Raw genomic sequence first — 27,602 nt, forward strand, 5'->3', positions numbered from 1 at the left:
TTTAATTTTGCTAAATCTAGCAACCTCAATCAAAATAAATCAACTTTGATCAACAGTTCTCTAATATATTAATATCTAAAATAAATATAAATTCACAACCATCATTATACTCTCCTATCAACAATGCTCCTTTCCCATTTTCCAAATTCATGCACAAATGTTACTCTATTTGATGTTTAAATAAATATATAAATAATAAATAAATGAATAAGTTAACCTTGAAAATAATTTACTTGACCATGAAAGACATTAAATTGTTTCCGCATGTCCTCACATCACAGTGAGGTGAAAAGGTGACTGATACTTTTTCTCTAGGTTAGGAATAAAGAAGAAACTAAGGCACAGTTAAAAGGGACTCCTGGATCTTGGCTGGCAGACTAAGGTTGCAATATTTAACGCCCTTCCTCAAAAAAATACAGGATTCCCAGTTAAGTTTGAATTTATTGTAAGAAATGAGTTTTGGTTTTTTGGTGTGTGTCCTTGATACAGCATGGGACATTGAAAGAAACTCTTCATTGTTTTACCTAATATTCAAATCTAACCAGGCATCCTGTATTGTATCTGAGGTCTCTACACCAGACCCAAATAGTATGTGAAGCAGTGAAATAGATTTGTTTGAAGTTTCATTGGCATCTTTACTGAGGAATTCTTGGAAACCATGGAGAGTGCTTTTTTTTTTTTATTATTGCTCTTTCTTCTCAGCTCTGAAAATAAACAAATGAAATGTAAAGATTAACAATGTTCTAACAGGAGTCAAGTGTGGTCCTTATATTTAATACAGAAACTAACATAGTCTTAAATAGTCATATGTTAGAAATGTTCTGTACATTCAACTATAAGTAGAGAGATCAGATAAGACATTCTCCAAAGCAGGACACTTCTGAGAATGAAACAGAAACATAATAATGGCACACGGACCAGGCATAAACCTAGACTTCCCTGGACAAACTGAGATGCATGGTCTTCCCAGTCATGAGTTACAATAAATTCACTATTGCTGTTATTTATTTTAAATTAAAGAGGCTGTTACCTTAAAAATATTTTTTGCAGCAGCAGGAAATTTATAGGCTGACTTTTGGACTGTATATCTCAGGATAAATGAAAACTCTAGATTAAAAAAACACACACAACTTACATCTCTAAAAATGACTCTATAACCTTTTGCACCCAGTTTTCCTGAGGGTCCAGGCAGAGCGATGTTTCATTGTCCAACTTTACACTGAAATGAGAGAGATATGATTAAAATCCACGTTTAGCAGTTTCAGACACCCCCTTTGCCACTAAAGTCATTGTCCCTTAAGTATGGGCATGAAATCTAAGTCAAAAGCAATTTAGAGCTATGAATCATGGAAGTTACCATACTTGAATGCCATTCATACCCAGAATATGTCCTTCTGTTTAACCCACTACTGTATTACTACTACCTAGAACTTTGTTGGATGCTTCTACCTTCCTCAGTTCTAGGTTAGCTAAAGTAAGATATCTAATCACTTTTGAAAGTACTTACATGACTTCTGAATTAGCACAGTGTGGTCCACTCTCAATCACTCTCAGTTCCCTGATAAACTTGGGGTGGAAAGGTATAGAGTGTGTACCAATGCACAGGCATCGAAGTTCTGTCTCTATTCTCGGCAGAACTGAAGCTGTGGGGAAAAAATAAAAACAATTATAAATTGATTTCAACAATAGGGAGGGCTCTGCTAGGTACTCCCTCTTTAATCCCAATGTGATAACTTGGTGACTGTGCCTTTTACAAACATCGCATCTTTAGCAAACTCATTCCAGAAATTGAAGGCTGGATGTTCTCCTTGCCTCTGACATCAGTTTTTCTCAGTTTTCAAAACAGTCTCTCCTGATAACATTGAATATCCTTCTACATAAAGACTGGAGTTGTCTTTGTGCAATGTTGACATCTTTAAGTTATTTTTTTCTACTAGATATTTCATAATACTCTGTGATACAACAGTGCTATTTGTAGTATGTAAACTAAGATTCACCAATAGGGAAATTGCCTTCAGAAAGAATTAATAGAAATATACAAATGAGTTGCACAGAAATGTCCTATATCTTAACACAATATTCAATGCTTGAGAAAAAAGAAAAATAAAGAAACTATATATCATAAACATCCTAAACTGTATTTATTTCATAAAATGAATCCCAAGAAAATCTATGTTCTGTCAAGGTGTCCTTAAATCAAAAGAGAACTGATAGCCATCTAAAACTTTTCAGTAAAATAGTACACAGTGTAAAATTACCTGAGTTATCTTGCTCAATATTTATTTATATTATAGGTAACTGTGGCTCCCAAAAAGATACACTTTAACTTATACATTTATATTAAATACTAGAGGCCTGGTGCACAAAATTCCTGCACGGGGGGAGCTCTCTCAGGTCGGCCTGTACTCTCTCCAATCTGGGAACCCTGCAGTTATGTCTGACTGACATTTTAGGCCCAATCCCTGTGGACTGCTGGCTTCTAACCACTCGCCTGCCTACCTGCCTGATTGTCCCTAACTGCCTCTGCCTGTTGGCCTGATCTCCCCTAACTTTCTTCCCTGTCAGCCTGACATCCCCTAACCCCTCTGCCTCGCCCCTGGCCTAAGCCACAATCTGGCCTCTCTCTGCAGGAGGTGACCTGGCAGATCAGGGGAAGTCACCGCCCCCATTACCCCGCTGCTGCTGCCACTGCCTGCCTGAGCCTGGGCCCTTCACAGCTGCACCTCGGCCCTTTGCAGCCACCCATGGTTGCCTGAGTCTCGGCCCTCGGTCTCTGTGGTTTGTCCGGAAGGACATCAAGAAGATTGTCTGGAAGACATCTGCCCTAATTAGCATATTACCCTTTTATTAGTATGGCTATGCATACTACAGAGTATAAATGATAACAGAATGTCTGTATTAATCAAGCATTACATTTTTCTAATTGTATAGATACAGCCTGAAAAAATTAAAACTTCATTTTAATTAATTGCCATTAAATGACTGCAAAGATTATTTTCTATTCCTGAACAGAAAATGTTTGCCGTTAACCAAAGCATTAAGGATAGTCTTACCATCTAACGATCACATTTAAACCCAGGAAAACTGCATCGGAAAGATGTGCTTACCTTCGTGCAGAGCTGCAGAAAGCAAGGTCGCTGCCAGAAGAGCAACAGCCAGCTTGGAAGTCATGTTTAGAGTAAGTGGGTTTCTTATGGGCTCTTCTCCTGGATGCTGCTGAGCTCTGTTGTGCGCAGGGACTTGTGCTGGATGAAGAGCACCTCTGGCTTTTTATACCATCTCAACAGCGAGACCTGTGCAACAGCTCATTCTTGTATTAGGTCAGAGGAAATTCCACCACCTGGAGCTTTCTGGTCACTCTTTGTGAACAAGCCTGAGTCACCATCGGTTTCTTATCTAATTTTCAGCACGATTGAACTTTTATTGGTCCTTTAAAATAATATGATTTCATTCAAAAGCATGTTTGCTTTAAAATATTTTTAAACAGTGAAGCTTCTCAGTTTGATACAATTGTCAGTTGTATTCCTTTATACTTATAAATAACTTTATCATAGTACCATCTTCCAGCTGTGAGAGTAAGGTCATTTATGATTATTCTTTTATGGCACAATAGTTTCTTTATGTAAAGTATATGTGCTATGATGAGAGAGTTGACCACTTTCATTGGGGTTGTATTTTATGAGCAGCTCTTTTCTAAGAGTTTTGGAAAGTTTCTTCTCTCAAGGAACAAAGTACAACTTTTCAAAAGATTTGGTTTTCTAATGTATATTTAATGGAATGAAATTTGTGCCTTTTCATTCTGTCTCACAAATATTTATCAAGTAACTTCTCAGTAATGTGTACTTGTTCTTAAAGGGTTTGGTCTATCAGAAGAAGAAAGCAACATTAGAGACTTGACAATATTATATATATATATATATTTCAGAGAGGAAGGGAGAGGGAGAGAGCTAGAAACATCAATGAGGAGAGAGAATCATTGATGGGCTGCCTTCTACATGCTTCCTGGGGATCGAGCCCACCACCCAGGCATGTGCCTTTGATTGGAATCAAACCCTGGACGCTTCAGTCTGCAGGATGACACTCTATTCACTGAGCCAGACCGGCTAGGGTTCCTCTTGCTTTTCACTCTACTATTTCAGGAACTTCGTTGTTCTTTTACTTATTTAATATATATCGATTGTATATAAATGCCAAGTATTATAGTAGGAGATGTGATTATTGTGTAAATAAGATCTAATCTCTGATTCAAAGATTTTGCAGTCTGGTGCCACATATGGACGATTAGTGACAGAAGCAACTACAGTTTTGATGAATTTATAAAGAAACAACCTCAAAGCTATGACCTAATATTGGTAATGAGTAGAAGTAAAACCAATGGTGTGGGGAGAGGGGGTGGCTGCCTTGCTTATGGAGGAGAAAGCAAGTAAAAGGTAATGAGATTTTAGAGAACATAGTCCATTTGGGTTCTTGACATTGTTGAGCATTGTATGAAAAGCAGTGTATGGGATGAGGAGAGGAAAAAATTGAAGCCAGATATATAAGCAAGACCTGGATCCTGAAGGAAATTGACCGCTTCTTTGCTTCAGTAATATTGGTTTGTTCAGGAAGGACATGTTTTCCTATGGGCAAACCTTATGTGACTGGTTCAGTCCCTCATCATCGGGACACAATCTAGTGGCACCACACAGATGCTCAGAGTTCTGAGGATTTGCAAACTTCTCAGCCTCTCAGGGTTGCCTTTGTATTTTTTCTGAGTCCCACTAACATAGCCACCTCTTTGCCATCCCAATTCCATCGCCTCATCTCCTCCTTTTCTCCTCTCAGGGTATCACTTGCATCATGATACCAACCTTAGAGGTTGAGCTAATGAGTTCCTTTTAAACCAGATGCTCGCTTTTTTAAAACAATGGAGCATTAATAATAAGGCAAACCAACCTCTTTGCTATTGTTCATTTCTCACAATGTAGTCTTGATGCATTCTGTCTTCAGACTCTCTTCATCAGAGGTAATAGTGAACAAAAATAAAGTGACCACTTCTGTAAAGGTAACCCTTTGAAGTAAGTAGCATGACCAATTGGGGTTAAAGAGCAAAAAGGGCTAATTATCCTATTTGAAAAAATGCTGCTTTTAAGGAGAGCAGAATGGAGTGAAAACTTTAACAAAGCTGCACATACATACAAATGATATTTTATTATGAACTAAGGATGAATGTAAGATTTATGGGACTATCAACCAGTAAACTGTTTTAGTTCTTACCAGTTCCTGAAACATGAGAAGCACTTAACAGAGGAACATTCAGATATTTTCACCATAGTCATGGGATCAAATCTATCATTCAAGAAAGGAAAGAGCTCAAGAAAAAGTCAAGACAAAGATTGGCATTTACTTTTTCCACATCTATAAATAACTCCTCTTTTTCCATCAAACTCCCCACAAGAAAACTGAATGTTTTCTTGGTATTTTAAACCACCTAGGGAACCCACCCCCCTTCATATATGTGTTTTAGAATTAGGGCATTTTTGTAAATCCAAACAAAGTGCTATTCACATAACAAAGCAGAATGTGGTGAGAAAAAAACATGGGCTTTTAAGTGAGATGAACTTAGGTCTAAATCTTGTCCCATGGGACCTTGGACAAGCTGATTCTACCTTGATATTATAATGCTGCTGCTTAAATCTGAACCACATTTCTTAATCCCAGTAACTAAGTCTCAACTTAAATCTGGAATTTTTTTCTCTTTTTGAGGAAATTAGTCTCCACTCAGACATCCCTGAGGTTCAGAGAACCATAGACAAATGCTATATATATCAATGAGTTTGACTATAATATTGTTACTGCTAATATCATAAATATAACATACCTTTCCCCTAAAACTTTAGTCAACAGAGTTATCTGAAATATTTAAAACATGTTCTTAATTTTTGCAGATTATGTGTCTATAAAAACTTACTATGCTTTAGGACATTTCAGTTCTACTTTTAAATTCAAATTTTTTGAGTTAATAATTTGTAAAAATACCAAGCAAACTTGAACTATGCTGCTATAGGTGTCGTACTCTTTAAAGAAAAATCATTTTCCAAATCTTCACAAGTTGGACAATCAAACAGCTAAATGCATTAGTTTAGACCAATGTCAAGTATAGGTGTTGAGGAAAGACAAACCTGCCTTCATCACTTATTGGACAAATAATCAAAGAATTTTAAAAATCTCATTGAGTCTTAGTTTCCTTATCTGTAAAATGGGAATAATACCACTTCCATAGGATCACAGTGAGAGTTAAATGAGAGCCTGTATGGAAAATGCCGAGAGTGGGACCTGGCACATAGAATGTACTCAATAAATGTCATGTGTCATTAAGGTCACATTGAACTTTGCCTGGAGTGGGAGAACCACATTTATTTCTAAAAGTTGACCAATCATAAAGTAAATGTGTATTGGCACAACATATCCTCTAAAGTTTACATCTAGCTGCTTTTATTTCTTTCAGTTGTAGAGCTTTCTGGTTTTGTGAATAATAATTCGATTCACATTTGTGGGTTTAAAAAAAAGTACTGTGCAGATAGCACAGAGAAATGAGTATCGTTTCCAATTTTATTTTTATTTTTTTTTTTTTATTTTTTTTTTTTTATGCCCGGGTTATAAATTTATTAATAAAATCTTGTGATTAGGCTGACACACACAAACACATATTATCAATAAAATACTTAACTTATATAACCAGTATTCACTATTTAATAATTTAAGCTTAAAGAAAGCAAGTACTCCTCATAAAATGAACAATTATTAGAAAAATATAAAAATGTTTAAGGTGATAATAAATGGATTAAGAGTTAGACATGACATGTGAAGTGAAAGTTTAATGTGCTATCTCAAAAATAAAGTTTCCAAATTGGCTTATGTTAAAAATAATTTATATCTAAAACTATAGATCAATTTAAATATACTGCCATTAAAAATACCAATTAAAGGTGAACTAAGCACTGGATTAAGAGTTAGAATTAAGCCACAGGCTTATTATGCACTACTATGTAATTATGTAATTTTTCTTTGCCTTAAGTTTTCACTTATAAATATCTAAACATTTGCTTAAAAGTCTTGTGAGAAATAATCAGATGCATATGTATAGTAATATCTTAATCAATAAAGAAAAAAAGAAAATTTAAAAAAATAAATAATCATAGATTTTTTTCTGTCATGAAGCCTATGACAATGACAGCTTTATTAGGAAAAAAAACTGGAAATAAGCTGAATGTGTTTCAATAAGAAATTAGCTATAGAAGTCATGGTACATCCACACAATAGAGCAATGTGCAGTCATTAAAGTGTTTCTATAGAAAGATACTTAATATAAGAGAAAACATTTGTATATTTAAAAAGCAGGTTACAAATAAACTCAATCATAATACTATTAGAAGGTACAAACTTCCAGTTATAAAATAAATAATAAATGTGGTGACTATGGTTAATACTCTACTATATATTTGAATGTGGTTAACAAAGTAGACCTTAAAAATTCTTATCACAAGAAAAAAAATTGTAACTATGTATGGGACATATGTTAACTAGACAGAGTGGTGTCCATTTCACAATATATACAAATACAGAATTGTTATGCTGTACACCTGAAAGTAATGTCAATTTTAGCTCACAAAGTATATAAATTTTTAAAAACCAAAGAAATACTTTACTGCTGATTTAAAAAATATATATCCCAAAATATTAACAGTGATTAACATTAGTTACTAAAATTACAGATAATGGTTATTTTTTTTTCTTTGTACTTAATTGAACTTCCTAAATGTCTAGAACACATATATAATATTACAGTACTAACTTCAGATTATCTAAAATGAGGGCCTGGAATAACAAAAAAATTTATATTTTTGTGTTTTACTGAGAAATTACATTTGAAACAAATCTCCTCTACCATAAAATCTTACCACATTTATTTTAAAAGTTAGCAACACGTCCCTCATTCTCTTTCATCTTTAAGAACAATGAGCTGGCTAGAAGGATGCAAGAATAAAAGAAGCAGCTGACACAGATAATGATAAAACTGAATAACCAGCCTTGGCATAATTTTAAGTGAACTATAAATGAAACTTCACCTACAGTGAGGAGTCAATAATCAAAAGGCAATACAACCATCTCAAGAAGAATGATCATGGGGCTCCTTGATATCCAAAGTTCAATGGCCTTGAACACACTTACTTTCTTTTTTTTTTTTTTTTTTTTTTAAATTTCTTTATTGATTAAGGTGTCACATATTTGTCCTCATCCCCCCATTCCCATCCCACCCCTCTCCCCACGCATGCCCCAATCCCCTGTTGAACTTAACTGTTGGATAGGCTTATATGCATGCATACAGGTCCTTTGGTTGAACTCTCCCCCTCCCCCCACCCTCCTCCTACCCTCCCCTATCCTCCCTCTGAGGCCCGATAGTCCGATCGATGCCTCCTTGCTTCTGGTTCTGTTCTTGTTCCTCAGTCTATGTTGTTCATCATTTCCCCTAGATGAGCGAGATCATATGTCACTAGATATATACTAATAAGAACTGAATGTGAGACGAGCAATAATAGTTATGCTGACAGGCAAATGAATCAATCTGTAGCGAGCTTCCCCCTGGACCAACAGTTCTTTTGAGACCCAATTTCAATGTCCAGTAGTTCCTTATGTGTACATGTCAGCACTGACCCCTCAGTTCTGGATGGTGGACAAATGGTGGTAATGGAGGTCCGACTCCCTCTGGTTTGGTCTCGGCCGAACCCAGGGGCACGGCGTCACCCGGACTAAGGGGCACGTGGCCTCACCCATACCCAAGGGGCGCGTGGTCTCACCCGGGCCTGGGACCCAGCCTCACCCGGATGGATCCAGGGGCGCACGGCCTCACCCGGACCCAGGATCTGGCTTCACCCGTACCCAGGGACGCTTGGCCTCTCCCAGACCCAGGGCCACTTGGGCTCACCCGGGCCTAGGTGTACGAGGCCTCACCCGGATCCAGGGACACATGGTCGCACCCGGACCCAGGGACGCTTGGCCTCTCCCAGACCCAGGGCCACTTGGGCTCACCCGGGCCTAGGTGCACGAGGCCTCACCCGGATCCAGGGACGCATGGTCTCACCCAGACCCAGGGACGCTTGGCCTCTCCCAGACCCAGGGCCACTTGGGCTCACCCGGGCCTAGGTGCACGAGGCCTCACCCGGATCCAGGGACACATGGTCTCACCCGGACCCAGGGACGCTTGGCCTCTCCCAGACCCAGGGCCACTTGGGCTCACCCGGGCCTAGGTGCACGAGGCCTCACCCGGATCCAGGGACACATGGTCTCACCCGGACCCAGGGACGCTTGGCCTCTCCCAGACCCAGGGCCACTTGGGCTCACCCGGGCCTAGGTGCACGAGGCCTCACCCGGATCCAGGGACACATGGTCGCACCCGGACCCAGGGACGCTTGGCCTCTCCCAGACCCAGGGCCACTTGGGCTCACCCGGGCCTAGGTGCACGCGGCCTCACCCGGATCCAGGGACACATGGTCGCACCCGAACCCAGGGACGCTTGGCCTCTCCCAGACCCAGGGCCACTTGGGCTCACCCGGGCCTAGGTGCACAAGACCTCACCCGGATCCAGGGACCCATGGTCTCACCCGGACCCAGGGACGCTTGGCCTCTCCCAGACCCAGGGCCACTTGGGCTCACCCGGGCCTAGGTGCACGAGGCCTCACCCGGATCCAGGGACACATGGTCGCACCCGGACCCAGGGACGCTTGGCCTCTCCCAGACCCAGGGCCACTTGGGCTCACCCGGGCCTAGGTGCACGCGGCCTCACCCGGATCCAGGGATACATGGTCGCACCCGGACCCAGGGACGCTTGGCCTCTCCCAGACCCAGGGCCACTTGGGCTCACCCGGGCCTAGGTGCACGAGGCCTCACCCGGATCCTGGGACACATGGTCTCACCCGGACCCAGGGACGCTTGGCCTCTCCCAGACCCAGGGCCACTTGGGCTCACCCGGGCCTAGGTGCACGAGGCCTCACCCGGATCCAGGGACACATGGTCTCACCCGGACCCAGGGACGCTTGGCCTCTCCCAGACCCAGGGCCACTTGGGCTCACCCGGGCCTAGGTGCACGAGGCCTCACCCGGATCCTGGGACACATGGTCTCACCCGGACCCAGGGACGCTTGGCCTCTCCCAGACCCAGGGGCACGTGGCCTCACCCGGGCCTAGGTGCACGAGGCCTCATCCGGCTCCAGGGACACATGGTCTCACCCGGACCCAGGGACGCTTGGCCTCTCCCAGACCCAGGGCCACTTGGGCTCACCCGGGCCTAGGTGCACGAGGCCTCACCCGGATCCAGGGACACATGGTCTCACCCGGACCCAGGGACGCTTGGCCTCTCCCAGACCCAGGGCCACTTGGGCTCACCCGGACCTAGGTGCACGAGGCCTCACCCGGATCCAGGGACACATGGTCGCACCCGGACCCAGGGACGCTTGGCCTCTCCCAGACCCAGGGCCACTTGGGCTCACCCGGGCCTAGGTGCACGCGGCCTCACCCGGATCCAGGGACACATGGTCTCACCCGGACCCAGGGACGCTTGGCCTCTCCCAGACCCAGGGCCACTTGGGCTCACCCGGGCCTAGGTGCACGAGGCCTCACCCGGATCCAGGGACCCATGGTCTCACCCGGACCCAGGGACGCTTGGCCTCTCCCAGACCCAGGGCCACTTGGGCTCACCCGGGCCTAGGTGCACGAGGCCTCATCCGGATCCAGGGACCCATGGTCGCACCCGGACCCAGGGACGCTTGGCCTCTCCCAGACCCAGGGCCACTTGGGCTCACCCGGGCCTAGGTGCACGCGGCCTCACCCGGATCCAGGGACACATGGTCTCACCCGGACCCAGGGACGCTTGGCCTCTCCCAGACCCAGGGCCACTTGGGCTCACCCGGGCCTAGGTGCACGAGGCCTCACCCGGATCCTGGGACACATGGTCTCACCCGGACCCAGGGACGCTTGGCCTCTCCCAGACCCAGGGCCACTTGGGCTCACCCGGGCCTAGGTGCACGAGGCCTCACCCGGATCCAGGGACACATGGTCTCACCCGGACCCAGGGACGCTTGGCCTCTCCCAGACCCAGGGCCACTTGGGCTCACCCGGGCCTAGGTGCACGAGGCCTCACCCGGATCCTGGGACACATGGTCTCACCCGGACCCAGGGACGCTTGGCCTCTCCCAGACCCAGGGGCACGTGGCCTCACCCGGGCCTAGGTGCACGAGGCCTCATCCGGCTCCAGGGACACATGGTCGCACCCGGACCCAGGGACGCTTGGCCTCTCCCAGACCCAAGGCCACTTGGGCTCACCCGGGTCTAGGTGCACGCGGCCTCACCCGGATCCAGGGACACATGGTCTCACCCGGACCCAGGGACGCTTGGCCTCTCAGACCCCGGGGCACGTGACCTCACCCATGCCTAGGTTCACGAGGTCTCACCCAGATCCAGGGACACACTGTCTCACCCGGACCCAGGGACGCCTGGCCTCCCCCAGACCCAGGGGCACGTGGCCTCACCCGGGCCTAGGTGCACGAGGCCTCACCCGGATCCAGGGACACACGGTCTCACCCGGACCCAGGGACGCCTGGCCTCCCTCAGACCCAGGGGCACGCGGCCCCACCCGGGCCTAGGTGCACGAGGCCCCACCCGGATCCAGGGACATATGGTCTCGCCCGGACCTAGGGGTGCGTGGCCTCTCTCAGACCCAGGGGCACGTGGCCTCACCTGGACCTAGGTGCACGAAGCCACCCGGACCCAGGGGCGTGTTACCTCTCTCAGACCCCTGGTCGCGTGGTCTCACCCGGATCCAGGGGCTCACGGCCTCACCCGTACTCGGGACCCAGCCTTACCCGGATCCAGGGGCCCACGGCCTCACCCGGACCCAGGGTTCAGATTCGCCCGGACCCAGGGGCACATGGCCTCACCCGAACCCGGAATCCAGCTTCACCTGGACCCAGGGGCATGTGGCCTCACCCAAACCCAGGAGCGTGAGGCCTCACCTAGACCCAGATGCGTGTGACCACATCTGAGCCCAGAGGCTCGCAGGCTCGCCTGGACTCGGGTCTCAGCGGGGTTTCGTCTTCTTGATCCCAATTCCTGTTGGTCAATTCCCTCTCAGCAATTCCTTCGGTCATTTTCTCAGAGCTCCAGGGTGGCTGCCGCAGAACTCGTTGGGCGGCGGGCTCGGCAAGGCTCCGGTGTGCCCGGTGCCCGGCGGTGGGCTGGTCCGGTGTCGCTGCGTCGGCCCTTGGGTCTGCAACGGTGGCCAGTGGCTGAGCGTGCGCACCTGGCCACTTCGGGGCATTGAGATTCTTGAAGGACTCGGAGGTCAGCAAGCACGGAGTCTCCCACCCCATGTCTCCCAGGGGCTCGTCTGTCCGTGCTCGGCAGCGAGTGGAGCCGTCCCCTCAGCCGGAGACCGCCGGGGGAACTGCGCCGAGCACGTTCCAGGCCACCATTGTGTCGCCTGAGCCATAGTTCTTAATGTGTGGACTTTGGGTCACCAGCATCAGCATCATCCTGCGTACCCCTCTCTTTTATTCTAGTTGTAGAGCATCTGCTCAGCCAGCCCCCAGGTCTTTCTGGCTGGTGTCTGCTCTGCTCTCCCGTCGTAGTCTCAATATTGTTGTGGTAGGCAACGATCAGGCTGCCGCCCTATGTCTCCATCTTGGTCCTCCTTTGTACAGTTAAGTCTTGATTGTTGTTGGTGTCACTGGGAGGAATTGTCCTCCAGGCCAATTGGCCGTGAGGACCCTCTTTGTCCATATAGGAAGAGTTGCTGTGCAGGAGACATGTTTGTGGGCCGGATCTTGATGCAGCAATGCCTTGGCGCTCACTGAGTCTGCCTCTAGAATGCCTCCCTTATGCAAGTGTTTGAAATCTGGTGTCATCTCCCACCAACCACTAGATGCCCTCATTTCTGGGTCTCCAATGCAGTGTGGGTCAGCCACTACCTGAGGCACTCAGCAGGAAAAAGCTTCTGCTCAGCTTGGCTGGGGCGGAGCTACAGGGTGGAGCCTACAACCTTGGCTTCCTGTCAGCCCCGCCCTATGAGGCTCCTGTTTCTGTGTCCCTCTGTATTCCTTGCAAACACCTCTGAGAGAAACGCGCCCTGGAATTTCGCCCACTGCCAAACAGTCCAGTCCCTCCCCTAATGAATCTGGACTCCCAGATTCTCGCCTGGAACTGGGTTTCAGTGCAGTTGGAACTGGGTCTCAGCGCAGTCTGGCGTCCCTGTCTCCTTCCCAGCAGGGCCACCCAGTGGCGCAGGCAAAAGTCCGTCCTCTGCGCACCTTCCAGTGCGCGCGTCTGGAGCCGCCGCTTCTCTGTGCCTCCGCCACCACAGCCCAAATTCATTCCCCCAGCGTGCGCCTGGCTTCCCAGGGTTTCGCCCGGAACTGGGGTTCAGTGCAGTCGGAACTGGGGTTCAGCACGGTCCTGAGCTTATGTCTCCTTCCCGCTAGGGCAGTTCAGTGGCGCAGGCAACAGTCCGTCCTTTGCGCCCCTTCCCGTGCGCGCCTTTGGAGCTCTGCCTTCCCCCGCTCCTCTGTGCCTGCGCCCCACAGCCCAGATTCATTCCCCCAGCCTGCGCCTGGCTTCCCAGGGTTTCGCCCGGAACTGGCGCTCAGTGCAGTCAGAGCCGGCGCTTAGCGCACTCCGGAGCCTTTATCTCCTTCCTGCCAGTGAACGCCAGCCAGGCCGTCAGCCGCCCCCTCCTCTCCGGCTCCATCCTCCTCGCAGGCGCGCGCGCTGGTGTCTCCGCCAGTTTCTCCATACCTCAGGCTTTTACGGCTCCCCCGATTGTCCCCGTGGCCCTCTCCTTCCCCCCAGCTGTGGGTATTTCAGTCCGCCAGCTCTCCTGTGGTTCTGGACGATGTCCGTTCTGACCTCTAGTTGTGCCTTTGAAATTGTTGTGCCCGGCTGCAGGTTAGGTGTTTCACCTATGCCGCCATCTTGGTTTCTCTCCCACACTTACTTTCAAAGATACCTGGAGCAACCACATTCACTCTAATTTTCTTTTTTGCTACTTCTTTAGCAAGAGCACGTGAAAATCCAACCAATCCTCCTTTAGTAGCACTGTACACAGACTGACCAGCATTGCCTTTTAAACCAATAATACTCCCTACATTAACAATAGATCCTCTCTGATGTTGAATCATAGTTTTCATGGCAGCTTTGCAGGTCAGCATGGAACCCAAAAGGTTAGTATGAAGCTGAGATATCATATCTTCAGTTTTTGCTCGTACTAAAAGGCTATCCCTGTTAATTCCAGCTGCATTTACCAAGAAGTTAACAGGACCTAAATTTTTCTCCATCTCTTCAAATGTATGTTTAACATCATGCTCTTTGGCAACATCACAGCTAAATGCCAAATGACCACCGCCGAGGTCACCGGCGGCGGCTTTGGCCACTTCCAGATTTCTGGCGATGATGGCCAGTCGGTAGCCCTTCTGGGCCATTAACTGGGCCACTGCCCTGCCAATGCCCCGGGAGCCTCCAAAAACAGCACAGACTTTGTCCATCTTGGACGGGGGAGTCGGAAACTTGGAGGAATCACGGCTAAGAGTGCCGGCCCCTTTTCGTTTCCAATTTTATCTCCCAAATCAATGGAGATTTTGAGATGCAGTTTGAAGGATGGAATTGAAGAAAAATGTTGGTTGTGTAAACAGGTGTTTATTATAGACGGGATATTTAAGATCAGCCTGTCTTCAAAAAAAATCAAATGCAAATATTTGTTTGTAGTTATTTTTTCTTTGTTAAACTTATAAAACAAAGTTTTATACACCTATTTTCTTTGTTAGTTTTATACTAAAACCAGTTAGAGGTTGTATACTCCAATGTTTACAATAAAAGATGTCGTTGAAATGACAACAATTATATATTATTTGTCACTAGGATTTCTTTCCTGTGAAGGAAATGAAATCACTTGGCAGAAGGGGAAGTTGCTATATTAGAAATGACTGGGCTTATATGTGGCTCTGATTCTATCTTGAAGTAAACAACATCCATGCAAGCAATTGAGTCAAGTGACTGGAGGGGAAAAAAATAAAATGTTTTAAAAATGCTTATTCAAGATGGTATAATTTTATAATCATATTTTTTTCTTTTTAAAATGTTATTTTATTATTTTGGTATTTTGTTTTTATAGACATGGAATAATGTAAAAAGCTGAGCTGAGATTAAACTTAGCAATTTACTTTTTTTTGTTTAAATTTCTTTATTGATTAAGGTATCACATATTTGTCCTCATCCCCCCATTCCCATCCCACACCCCTCCCCACGCATGCCCCCACCCCCCTGTTGTCCTTGACCACTGGTTAGGCTCATACGTATGCACACAAGTCCTTTGGTTGATCTCTCCACTTTATCCCCACCCTCCTCTACCCTCCCTCTGAGGTCCAACAGTCTAATCCATGCCTCCTTGTCTCTGGGTCTATTCTTGTTCATCAGTGTATGTTGTTCATCATTTCCCCTAGATGAGTGAATCATGTGCTACTAGAAATACACGTATAAGAACCGAAAATGAGACAAGCAATAATGGTTATGCTGAAAGGCAAATAAATCAGTCTGTAGTGAGTTTCTTTCTGGGCCAACAGTTCTTTTGAGTCCCAATTTCAATGTCAAACAGTTCCTTATGTGTACATGTCAGCAATGATATTTCAGTTCTGGATGATGGACAAATGGTGGTAATGCAGGTCCGACCCTCTCTGGTTTGGTCCTGGGCAACCTGCAGTGACGCACAGCTGCTGACTGCTAGTATGGCAAGGCAACGTCAGGGTCTTCCATCTCTGGACTGCTTCTTTTCTGTCTTCATGGCTGGAGCAGTCCTGTCAATTCCACTCTATTGCAGGAATCCACATGGTCTCTGAGTTGTTTTCTGAAAAATATACAAACATATTCTCGACCAAAAGTTAATAAAGGAATATTTTCTATAAATTTGACTTGGGATCCTTTTTCATTTTTTGCCTAAATGATTTTCCTCTGGCTTGTTTTGACACCATGTATGTTTTTCATGGGTGTCTTGCTGTTAGCATTACAATTAATTTTCTAAAGTACAAATTTTCTAGATCTAATTTGCTTAAAGGATATTTTTCCTTACATGATATTCTTCTACTATCCCCCCTTTTTTGATTTAAATATTAAGAGGCTTTTGAAAATTTTATAATGTAGTCTTGGTAGCTTTTAAATTTTAATTTTTTGCACTATAATATGACTGTTTTAGGTTCATTACACGTTACGCAACTTTATCATGAAATGAGCTACCAATAAAAATTTTAGTTAACACTTTAGGAACTGCTTTTTGTCCAGTACAATTACTTTTTCTAGAATATTTGCTTATTTCAATTAGCCAATTTAAATTAGCTTGAAAACTTGACTACTATTTTACTGTCAAATTTATTACTCTAACAACAATCTTATTTTACATAAAGTAGCTTAAGTTAAAGAACATCTTATGTTGTAATTCCTATATTGTGTCTCTCATAACTCTCCTTCTTAAAACTTTGATTGTTTTAAAGTTTTTATTTCAAAATATGACCTTTATTTTAACTTCTCCACTTTGGCCTTAGGGATTGTTGATGTATTTAAGACACATTTTGACCATAATACCATCTCCACGTTGGTGGATTCCATTAAAGAGAAGAGCACTCAACCCACTTGGTGCTTGTTTGTTGATATATGTTTCACCCAGTTGATTGGAAATCCCATGAGGTCAGAGAGCATGTCTGCCCTATTTATACTATGTGCCAGGTTCTGGCCCAGAGCCTGCACCAAACAGGCACTCTATAAACACTTCTTTCATGAAAGTACAAATCCCCCACTTCTCAGAACCTTTCTCAACAAGAGCAATATCAACAAAAGGAAGGGAAAATGCTTATCGTTGTCTATTTTTGTTCTCCCACAAGGATAATTGCTTTATTTACATGGATGCAGAAGAGTTTAGTATGGAAACTACAGTTTTACTTCATGCTCTCATTTAGTGGTGCATAGATAAAATAGTAACCAGTTCAGCTAGGCAGTAATTTCTTCCCTGGGTGAATTAATGGTACACCCTATTCTAGGCTGCCCTGGGGCTGGCGTAGGTGGTAGGTAAGGTATAGAGAGCTGCATGCAGGACTACCAGTGACTGGCATTTGCCAATAGAGAAGGGCTCTGCTCCTTCCTTCTTCCCATCACCTATGTTTCACGAACTGTGGAGAATCCAGAAGGTGGTATTTTCAGAAGCCAATGAGTGAACATGAATGGGTGTCCACAGATTTAGTCTAATTAACTTAGGTGCTAGGCTAAAACAGATCAGCTTCCCTTTGAAGTATCAACTCAATGGTTCTTAACTTTTACATTTTATGTTAACTACTTAATTATTTGAAAATATAATGAAAGGTATGTATGCTCTGCTTACCCCTAAGTCCACTTAAGCCAAAATGTACGAAGTTGTATATCATGTTTCAGGAAGTTTACTGACCTCCATTAAAATACCTTAATGAGTAAGATCAATAAAGAGTAAATGGGAGATATGGTATTTGAAAATAACTAGAGAATCCCAAGTGAAAGAGAAATGATGTTCTGTCTGATGCTTACTGCCCCTGGATGTGTCCACAACAGAGAATTCAGAAAAAAATTCTTCAAATCCTCCAAAGAAAAGGTAGAGGTGGATAAGGGAAAGGATGAATAGGAGGAAGAGACTCTTCATTTTCCATGAATTCAAGATATCATTGACCTTTAGTTTTCTTGTCACACACAAGAGTAACACCCAAAACCATTCAAAAAGAAAACTGAGCCCTACTTTCAACGGAGGCAATCTGTTTAGCTAATCTATTAAAGGCAGTGCCAGGAACTAAAGATAGCTGAGGTGGAGGGTGAAATTTTAGTCCTTTCATAATTTCCTTCAAGTCACCAAATAGATAAATAATTGGAGAAAAAAAGTGTGATCTCTTCACATAAAAAGAAAACAAAATTAGATATCTCTTCCCCACCTTTTGGCTAAGATCAAGTATAAAAAAATTAGAAAATAATTCAGATTGTGTATAGGTTTAGAGATGTGGGCAGTCTCTCAGAATTACAGAACTGTAGGCAAAATAAAGCTATGAAGCTTCTGTATCCATTTGTACTTAATCTGGGGCCCTTTATTATCTGATTTTCAGATTTGAGTCCCTTATGTGTCTAGGTAGTTTATATTCCCAACTAGCATAATTTATTACTTTCCACATGGCAAGCGCTTTCTTTCTGGACTGCATCAGGTTACTCGTCAAAATTAAATCTCTTTTTGTAGTCCCTAAACCAGGAAGGAGGAAATCACCACTTGCAGAATCTAGTGGAGTTTTGAAACAAAGGAAAACTGTCTACTCCAAACTTGTTGGGTGAGCTTTGTATGAACTTTCTTTTCTCCTACTGAAGGGGATGGACCTGGAAAACACCACTGGCACCATCTTCTACACAGTGAGAAATACAAGCAAAATGGGCAAAGAGGGGAGAAGTGGATAAGAAATAACACACCCAGCCAGAAAAGCAAGACCTTGAAAGCATACACTAAAGAGACCCAAAGAGAACTGAAACAGGTAGTAGAGAGCCAAGGTTAATGGGGAGAATGAAAATGACACTTTTTTTTTCTGAGCTTGACTTAATTAGACTTTAGCAATAATGCAGAAAGGACTCCCTCAAGAATAATTGTACTAATAGGATTTTATTACTAAGTATATCGTATGTTTTATTTTTGTAATATTCACAATAACCCCATATTTTTGTATTATTTATTTCCATTTAACAGATGAGAAAATAGACTCAGGTTAAGTAACTTTCAAAGGGTCACCCAGCAAGTAGGAGACAGAGTTAGGATCTGAACCTAAACAGAGTCCAGAGATTCTGGGTCTCCTCCAAGTTTTTCTCATGCGTCTTTAATTCTCACAGACTTGGTGTTTAGCACATTTCCCTGCGTTCTCCCTCCCTCTCCTGCCTGAGAAGGGTTAGGAGGCTGGAGAAGAAGATCTTGAGATAGTGGGGGAGAGGACAACATATAATCCAGTAGAAGAACTAACCCTTCCTCCTGTCAAGGCCTCAGTGTTTTCATTGGTAAAATGAGGGAATTTGTTTCTACAGTCCCTTCTGTCTGGTATCTTGTTGTAAGAAATATAGCATATATGAAATAGATGGAGAACTTCCTCTGGGAAATTTGACCATTTGTGACAGGAAAGGACTCTTGAGATGTGCAGCTAAACTTCAAGAGAACTTGCACTTGCCCAAGCAAACACAAAGTCTCATTTGCAAGATTCTTATCAACTGAGAGAAGGTCCTTAACTTTAAATTAAGAGCCTAATGCAGAAAGAGCCTAGAATTGAAGGTCATGGGGATGGTGAGAGCTACTACCATCAGACTCCTATCCCCCAACCCCAAAAACAAGAGGAAATGCTTCCTGTGCTCTTTGCTCTCTTGACAGTTTCCTCTTACTTGGTTCCCTCATGACTTGTAGATAAGTTTCAACTGTTGACCCTTTATTGTGAAACAGGTCATGTGGTCGGAGTTGGAAACATATTTTCAAAGAAAGAAAGCCTCCTGTGGTTTACTTGAAAGAAAAACATCAAATTCAATGCATACCTCTTGAAAATACGTTATCCATTCATTCAACAGATATTTACAGAGCACTTCCTATATCACAAGACTTTTCTAGTTGCTTAGAAAATGTTAATGAATAATATGAATAGAAATGCCTACACATATGAATGTTATAGGTTAATAAATGTTATATTTTTTAAAAGTAAAACAAGGCAGGGGAATCAGGTGTCCAGAGGGTGATGAGATGAGCAGATTACAGCACTAGGGAATCCAGGTAGACATCCTTAAAAGGTCATAACTGAGCATAGATTTAAGGGATATAGGAATTAACTGATTATGTGGGTGAATATTTCAAGCAAAGGGACAGCTTAAAGTAATAGTTTGAATTGGGAACTGGGTTGTGTATTTGAGGAACAGTAGGAGGCCACGTACCTGGGTGGGAGTGAGGTGGGGAGAATGAATAGGAAAGGAGAACAGAAAATAATGGGCCAGATCAGATAGGCTTTGCAGCGCAGAAGGATTTCAGCTTGCACTGAGTGGGGAGTCATTGCAGGGTCTGAAGCAAATCAGTGACATGATCTGACACTCTGACTGTTAGAGGACAAAAGAATTGGGGCGTGGGGATAGAGGTAAATCACAATGAGCAGTTAGTCGTTATTGTGGGAATCCAGGAGAGACATGGTCATTGTTTATAGCAGGCCATGGCGGTTACCGCAGAGACAGACGGTAACTAATGGACAGCTTCTGGATATTTAAAAAACAGCACAAAATCCTGAGTGGCTGGGTATGAGATGTGAGAAAACGATAACTCATTGATGACGAAGACTTTAGTGCAAGCAATTGGAAGAACAGAGTTCTCAAATACACAACCCAGTTCCCAATTCAAACTATTACTTCCATTAACTTCGACACTTGACCAAGTGTCTAAACTAACATTAAAATGTTACTTGGGGATGGGACAATTGTGGCTTAATTAAACACTTCCAAGTTCTGAGTGGAGCTTCTCAATCAGACCGCACAGTTGCCTGAAGTGGTGGCTATTGCTGTTGGTGCAAAGAAGACAGAGGCAGGAAGGGAGAGTGGAGGGTATATAATAGATTAATATTTATTGTATTCCAGTCACTGTACTAGGTGTTTTTTAAATATAATTGTATATGCTTAAAGTAGCATAGTAATTTCATATACATGTAAGTGAAATGATTATTATAGTTAAGCCCTTGAACATATAATTTTCTCCCATAGTTACCATTTTTTGTGTGATGAGAGAACTTGAAATCTCTTAGCAAATTTCTAGTATTCAAATACAGTATGATCAACTAGTTATGCTATATATTAGATCTCTACTTTTCTATTCTCAAAAGCTCTTGAAGCTGGTCTTTGATGTGATCACTGAATAAGGTCATGTTCTCAGTCAGAGAGATATTGATAGGATTAAAAGCAGAGATTTTAAATATTCAGCCTGGAACTTTTTATCCTAGCTTGGACAAAGAGCCTGAATGCACTAGGAAGTATCTTTTATATATTATACTACATAAAATCTTTTCTCCAGTGTTATTGATATATAATTGATATACATCACTGTATAAGTCTCAGGTATACAGCATAATGGTTTGGCTTACATGTAGTGAGAACTATTGTTTATTACATGAATCTATTGCAATACATTGTGATGTATTTGTACAATCTTATAAGTATAATTTATTAAATATAGGCAGTTGATTTATTTTTAAGTCTTATACTCCTATTTTGATATTTTCTCTCCTTCCTCCTCCTCCTCTTTTTGCTTCTTCTCACCCCCTTTTTTCAATATATGGATATTCTTAAAATAAAGAGAGAGAGAAAAAGAGAGAAAGAGAGAGAGAGGCTCAGGCTCACCTTGATCTTTGCAGGGCTTTGTGGAGGAACCCTATAGCACAGGAAAGCACTACCTCCCTTCATAAATACATCATGGTGAAAGAAAAAGAAATTTTGAGAAAATAAGATATTTCATCATTTCTGTGATGAGTAAGTGTTCCAGATGCGAGTCTTAAGCTCTGCACAGATTCCATCCTGGGTTATTTCGGAGTCTTGCAGCTTGGGAAGGGAATGTGTAGTGAGCTCTATGGGTCACCCTTAATCAGATCTAGGTGGTAGTGTAGAAAGGTTTCTAAGTGGAAAGGGCTATAAAAGAAAGCCTTGTGATATCCAAGTGTCCAAATACAAAACCCCACCTTGTGGTCAGAGGGTAGCATCACCACACTCCTGTCTGCAAACTTGTCTAAAAGGTGGGGCTGGGAGAGTTTCAGGGAATGCAGCCAGAGTTTTAGGGTTTTAGCTTCACAGGTTCCTAGGCTTTTTTCATTCCTTAGGAACTGTGTCAGTTCACTTGCTCATTTCCTGTGGGGGGTGTGTGTGTGTGTGTGTGTGTGTGTGTGTGTGTGTGTTGAGGGAGAGGGGGCAGTCTGTCCTTCTAACAATTTGTTTAAAGTGGGGAGGAGTGAAAGGAAGGAAAAGGAAGGATGACAAAGTAGATAAGAAAGAAAGAAATGAGGGAGGGTTCTAGGACACCCGTTTTTCTCTCCAAAAAGCAGGTATTTCCCTAATGCCAAAGATTATTAAAATGATCACATCAAAATATCTTTGGAATATAGCAGTAGGATGTATGATAGTACATTGCACACCATACATAGTACATTGTGCAATAATTAAGTAGCCTTTTTTTTTATATGTGGTAAAAATACAATATAAAATTCACCATCATAACCATTCTTTTTTTTACACATTTACAGCCTTTATTGGTAGGATGTAGCCATTATGCCAAAATTCAGCCATCAATTACAACTTCATTTCCCATCCACAATTAATGAGAATATATTTTACTTCAAATGGGACATATAGGCAGAGTGCCTAAAGTTAAAGTATAACCTTAAAGTCTTAAAGTCACACTTCAAATATCAAAAGAAGCAATTTCCAAAATCATGAAAACATGATTAAATAACACACATAAAAAAAACACATTTAAGTCATTTCACTTTTTCTTGTATATAGTGAAAACAGATGTATTTATAACTTCAGACTTCAGAAAGTGTACTTCATAAAGTCATTATTCATTTAAAATAGGCAAATGTTTACAAAGAACATTTAACTTACATTTCACAGTTGCTTATAAAATAGTACTTGAAAAGGTTGACCTATATAAGGAAACCTGAACCCTGTCAAGAGAGATGGTAAACTATGAATATACAATATACCACAAGGTTAAAAACCTCACAGTTTGCTATAGGAAAATCAATAAAGATAACTTCATCTTTCTGGGGTAAAATGTATTCAGCATTACAGATTCAAATGTAAATTTTATATATGAATTCAATACAGAATACATTTAAATCATGCATTACCACATAATCATCTGTTTTGTGTTAAACAATAAAAGTGATGTACTTTTTGAACATGTGTACATCAAAACCAAATGGTTATTTTTTACTTCTTCCTTTACTGGAATTTTAGGTTTTGGTCCCCAGAGGGCATTTTTCACAAACCTTGAAGCTGCACCTTTGTCTAGCTTGGCAGCCTTCTTCTTCTCAGTTATCTCCTTGACTCTGTTCATGTATACTCTGATTCTTTCCAATTCCTGCTTTACTGGGTGTTCCTTCGGATTAACTCCCTGAGTTGCCAAAGAAACCCAAAACATTGAGTTTGATGTGTAATCAGAAACTAAATCCACTTTTGCTTGTTCAAGTGGGTCCAACTTCTGTAACAACTCATTTCTAGAAACAGACATGCTCTTCAGCATGCCACCCACAACACGAAGGGAATTCTCAAATGCTGATGGATACTCATGGATGTCTGCTGGATAGTCTTCATTCATTTCTTCTTCTGCCATTATGACCAACTCACTGGCCTTCCGCTCTGTCGTCTGGAAAGCAACCCACCATAACCATTCTTAAGTGTGCGGTTCATTCAGTGATATTCAGTGCATTCTCACTGTTGTGCAACCATCAACATTCATATCCAGAACTCCTAGTGCTGACTCTTTAATAAAAATGATCTTGTTTTAAAGCAAGGCCCTGACATTCAGTAGAATGACTGGTGTCTGAGGCCTCAGTCTCTCTCCTCTGTAAATGGTATATTAAAAACAGCAACAACAATCTGACAGGGTTGTTGTGAGATTAAATAATAATGTTGTAAAGTGCTTAGCATGGTGATAAATGACAGTATTCATTATTGTTCTTATGGTTTCCTGAAATTCTAGCCACTTGTTACTTCATGAATGACATGATCATTATTTTAGAACTGAGTGTCATTTCCTATAGCAAAGAAATGGCCCCAGAAAAAGAAAAGTCGCTGCCAAGGCAGTGAAAGAATGGTCTTTAGCACCCCTCTGTTGCAGCACAAATGACCAACTTATTTCAACTATAGAGCACCAAGAGCTCTGGATCCATGAGGCAGGGCCTGGGGTGGGTCAGGACCGGAGCAGCCCATCCTTGGCATAGCTTTAGCAGCATAGCGTCCATCCAAGAAGTCAGACTCAAAGACTGCAACTTCCCTGGGCTCACTTCGCCTTCTTGTGACTTGTGTAGATCTGGCTACACCAGTGGAATGGGCAGTCCAGGAGGGCACAACCTCTTTACTTCCCTAACTGGGCTCCCACTCATGTCTAATTCTCCCTATCTCCCCCTGCCACCCCTTGCTTCCCCACAATATATCTGAGCTCCATCCACAGACTGTCTGGCCTGCTGCGTAGGTAATTTTTTTAAGGCGGGTTTAGTTTTAAAGGTTCCTGTAGGTATTCGAATTTACCTCTATTTCTAGAACCATTCTGACTTCCCATACATTATCCCATTCAGTTTTCAAATATGAATCTTTCTCCTTCCCTCCCTCTTTTCTTTCTATCCTTCCCTCCTCCTTTTCTTCTTCCCTTCCTTTCTTCCTTTTTTCTTCCCTAAACGTTATAGTTCCTGATTATAAATATGATTCACTTTTAGTGTAGAAAATTTGGGAAATAAAGGAAAAAAATTATCTGTGATCTCACCGCTCAGAGATAAAGACATTTCTATATATCTCCCAATATTGTACATGTATTTATGAACATATATTTCAAAAATTGGGTCATACTATACATACAATTTTGAGTTCTGTTTATTCCACTTTCCACTCTCTTGTCAGCTTTTACTATCAGCACCTACATATAATGAGTTTTAGCATTTGTGACATATTATAATATGTGGTTTTACCCAGTAACTTTTTGTAACATCTCCCCTATTTGGGACCCTTCCCCCTTTCCTAGCCCCACTGCACTAGGCTAAGCCCTCCTTTCTCTGGTCTGGATCATCATAGAAATCTAGTCACTGGTTCAGCCTCAAGCTTCATTCCTCCACCATTCACTCATTTAGGACCAGTGAACTTTTTAAAATGCAGATCTAACCATGCCATTTAATTCCAATGTCTACAGGACACCATGGTCTTCCAGACACAGTTTAGGCCCCTCGCCATTATAAGAGTCCTGCTTCGCTGGGCCCCTTCTGACCTCTCCAGACTCCTCTCTGGATCTGTCTGTCTCCTTCCCCACCCTCAGCTTCAGTCTTTCCATTCTCTGTCCTTTGAGCTTACTGTACACTCTGGAATACTCTGCTTCCACTGCTCCCCATTCCCTTCTTTTGTTTTTTCTCAACAAACTGTTGATCCTTACGAAGTCCAGGCAACAACCTCCTCTGCCCTCAACCTGCCACCATCTGAGTTCAGGTCTCCCAATCTGCTCTCCCCTTATTCTGTGAACCTACTTTGAGCCTAGTGGGTACATCAGAATTACCTGGAAGGCTTGTTGAAACACAAATTATAAGACTCCGCACAGTTTTTGTTTCAGAGGTGTTGGGTCAGGAATTTGCATTTCTAGAAGTTCATTAGTGAAAATGAGGTTGCTTGTTCAGGAAATAGATGTTAAGTCCCACTGCTGTAGCCTAATATACTGAATTATTAGTGATTTTTTTTCTCCCCTCCTGACAGTGATTTCCATGAAACAGGGTCTGAACTGATCCCCACGATCCTGGTCCATGGTAAGCACATAATACACCTCCTGAATAGAGGAAGTCTTCCATGTGTCCTCCTGGCTCAGCAACCAAGTGGTAACAGTGACCGTAAGAGCCCGCTTCCTCTGTGGGCTCCCCTGTGAGAGATTCCTGAGCCATGACGCAATAACAATTCCTGCGCAATGTCATTGCTGACACTCTCCAGGAGTCATGGGTCTAAGTCCCTTCCCCATATGTGGAATTTCCAGAAGATTTTGGAAATCGCCGCCTAAAGTCCCATTCCTCAATAAATTTTCCATGGCTGATGCTTCAAAGAATAAAAATAAGGCATTTTTTTTCCTGTCATTTCTGAGTTCAGCTCCCTACATCTGAGTTCGTGTACTAAATAATTTTTGGCCTTTATGTTAACGAAAAAAAAAAAAAAAAAAAAAAACAAAACAGAGTTGGATGGCCCCATAAAGACTGATCAACAATTGCAAAGAAATTATGAGAAATTGGATAAAACGGGGGGAATTGGATCACTTCTCCAGCCTTTCTCCATCTGCTTCAGTACTGGGAAGCAAAGTTAACTTCTCATCCTGTCTGGTCCAAGCTTGCCTAATGAAAATGAAATTCCTGTCATGGTTGTCTTTGAAAACATAGAACCAGCAAGAGTTAATTTAGAAATCATTAACACTTTTAATGGAAATGTATCATTTACAAATTATTAGCATGTTTTAAAAGACTGTCTTAACATCTATACACCTAACATGTAAAAATGAAACCAGGACACTTTAGGGAAGCACCACTTTGGTTCCTGTCTTCATATGCTTATGAGAAGTTTAATAAATAATCATTTTCCTGAGTTTGGTCAATGTATGTTTAGATTCAGCATGCCATGTGTATGGAGGCAGATGTGGTTAGTAGGGTAGTACTCAAAAATGACAATTCAGAGTTATGTACCACATGGATAATTGACAATTAGCTAGAGACTTGTAGATATTTAATCAGCAAAAAATAAAGATAGCTAACACTGACACATTTCAACTAATTTCCACCTATAAATAATAAGAAGAATGGGGATAAAGCACATCCTTTTTCCCCTTTCTTCTAAAACAGAAGGAGGACAAGATTTACCTTGAACATTTCAGGTGGCTCTTCTTGAGTTCTAGCCTCTTACTTAAGCATGTGTCATAATTCAATATCTAGTAAGTAAAAACTCAGAAGTTCTTTCTTGTCACTCTAGTTGAAAGGGGATATCCTAGGTATCATCAGCATTAGTCAACTGAGCTGGAATTCCTAAAAAGCTGTACATAGAAACACACACATATACAAAATGTTGTGTACTAAGAGGTGGCTAAAATTACAGAATGATAAAAATAATGATTCATTTGGCCCATTTAAAATATAAAAATAATTTTCTAGGTAAAGTAACAATACCATTTATTTGAAATTTTAATGATTTGATCTTATATATTAATTTGCCAGAATACACAAGTAATAGAAAATGTCAAGAACTTACCTAGGATAGAATTGTGGCAGTGTTTTCTTTATCTTTCACTATGTTCTTAAAAGGGATTCTGTGATTACTTTTACTCACTAATGTGTCTCTTTATTTTATCAATTGAATTAATATTTATTGAATGACAATAAATGCCAGGGATGGTGTTAGGTACAAATGAATTTTTGTTAACATTTATTAATGCTGCCCACTAAAATTTTTTCTTAAAGATATATTTTAATGATTTTTTACAAAGAGGAAGGGAGAGGGATAGAGAGTTAGAAACATCGATGAGAGAGAAATATTGATCAGCTGCTTCCTACACACCTCCTACTGGGGATGTGCCTGCAACCAAGGTACATGCCCTTGACCGGAATCGAACCTGGGACCTTTCAGTCCTCAGGCCAACGCTCTATCCACTGAGCCAAACCAGTTAAAATTTTTAATAAGACATGTCTAAACACTGAGTTGAAGATACTTGTGATATCAATATTATTTTAAACACAACCTCAAAAAATACCTTGA

The 27,602-nt window shown here is 42.5% G+C and overlaps 2 protein-coding genes and 1 pseudogene across 2 annotated transcripts; all 3 read right to left on the minus strand.

The window, feature by feature from the left end:
• Positions 1–682: 682 nt before the first annotated feature.
• LOC129150475 (interleukin-8-like) lies at positions 683–3,187 on the minus strand. Its single transcript, XM_054722103.1, has 4 exons — positions 3,108–3,187; positions 1,508–1,643; positions 1,136–1,219; positions 683–704 (listed from the first exon to the last, which is right to left on the minus strand). The coding sequence occupies exons 1-4, from the start codon at positions 3,169–3,171 to the stop codon at positions 683–685; spliced, it is 306 nt and encodes a 101-aa protein (XP_054578078.1). The 5' UTR covers positions 3,172–3,187.
• A 2,058-nt stretch (positions 3,188–5,245) lies between these two features.
• LOC129150477 (3-oxoacyl-[acyl-carrier-protein] reductase-like) lies at positions 5,246–14,607 on the minus strand. Its single transcript, XM_054722107.1, has 2 exons — positions 14,023–14,607; positions 5,246–5,262 (listed from the first exon to the last, which is right to left on the minus strand). The coding sequence occupies exons 1-2, from the start codon at positions 14,567–14,569 to the stop codon at positions 5,246–5,248; spliced, it is 564 nt and encodes a 187-aa protein (XP_054578082.1). The 5' UTR covers positions 14,570–14,607.
• An 8,437-nt stretch (positions 14,608–23,044) lies between these two features.
• LOC129150774 (nuclear nucleic acid-binding protein C1D-like) lies at positions 23,045–23,454 on the minus strand (annotated as a pseudogene).
• Between the last annotated feature and the right edge of the window lie 4,148 nt (positions 23,455–27,602).

The sequence above is a fragment of the Eptesicus fuscus genome, chromosome 2 (assembly GCF_027574615.1).
Source record: "Eptesicus fuscus isolate TK198812 chromosome 2, DD_ASM_mEF_20220401, whole genome shotgun sequence".
Taxonomy (NCBI): Eukaryota; Metazoa; Chordata; class Mammalia; order Chiroptera; family Vespertilionidae; genus Eptesicus; species Eptesicus fuscus.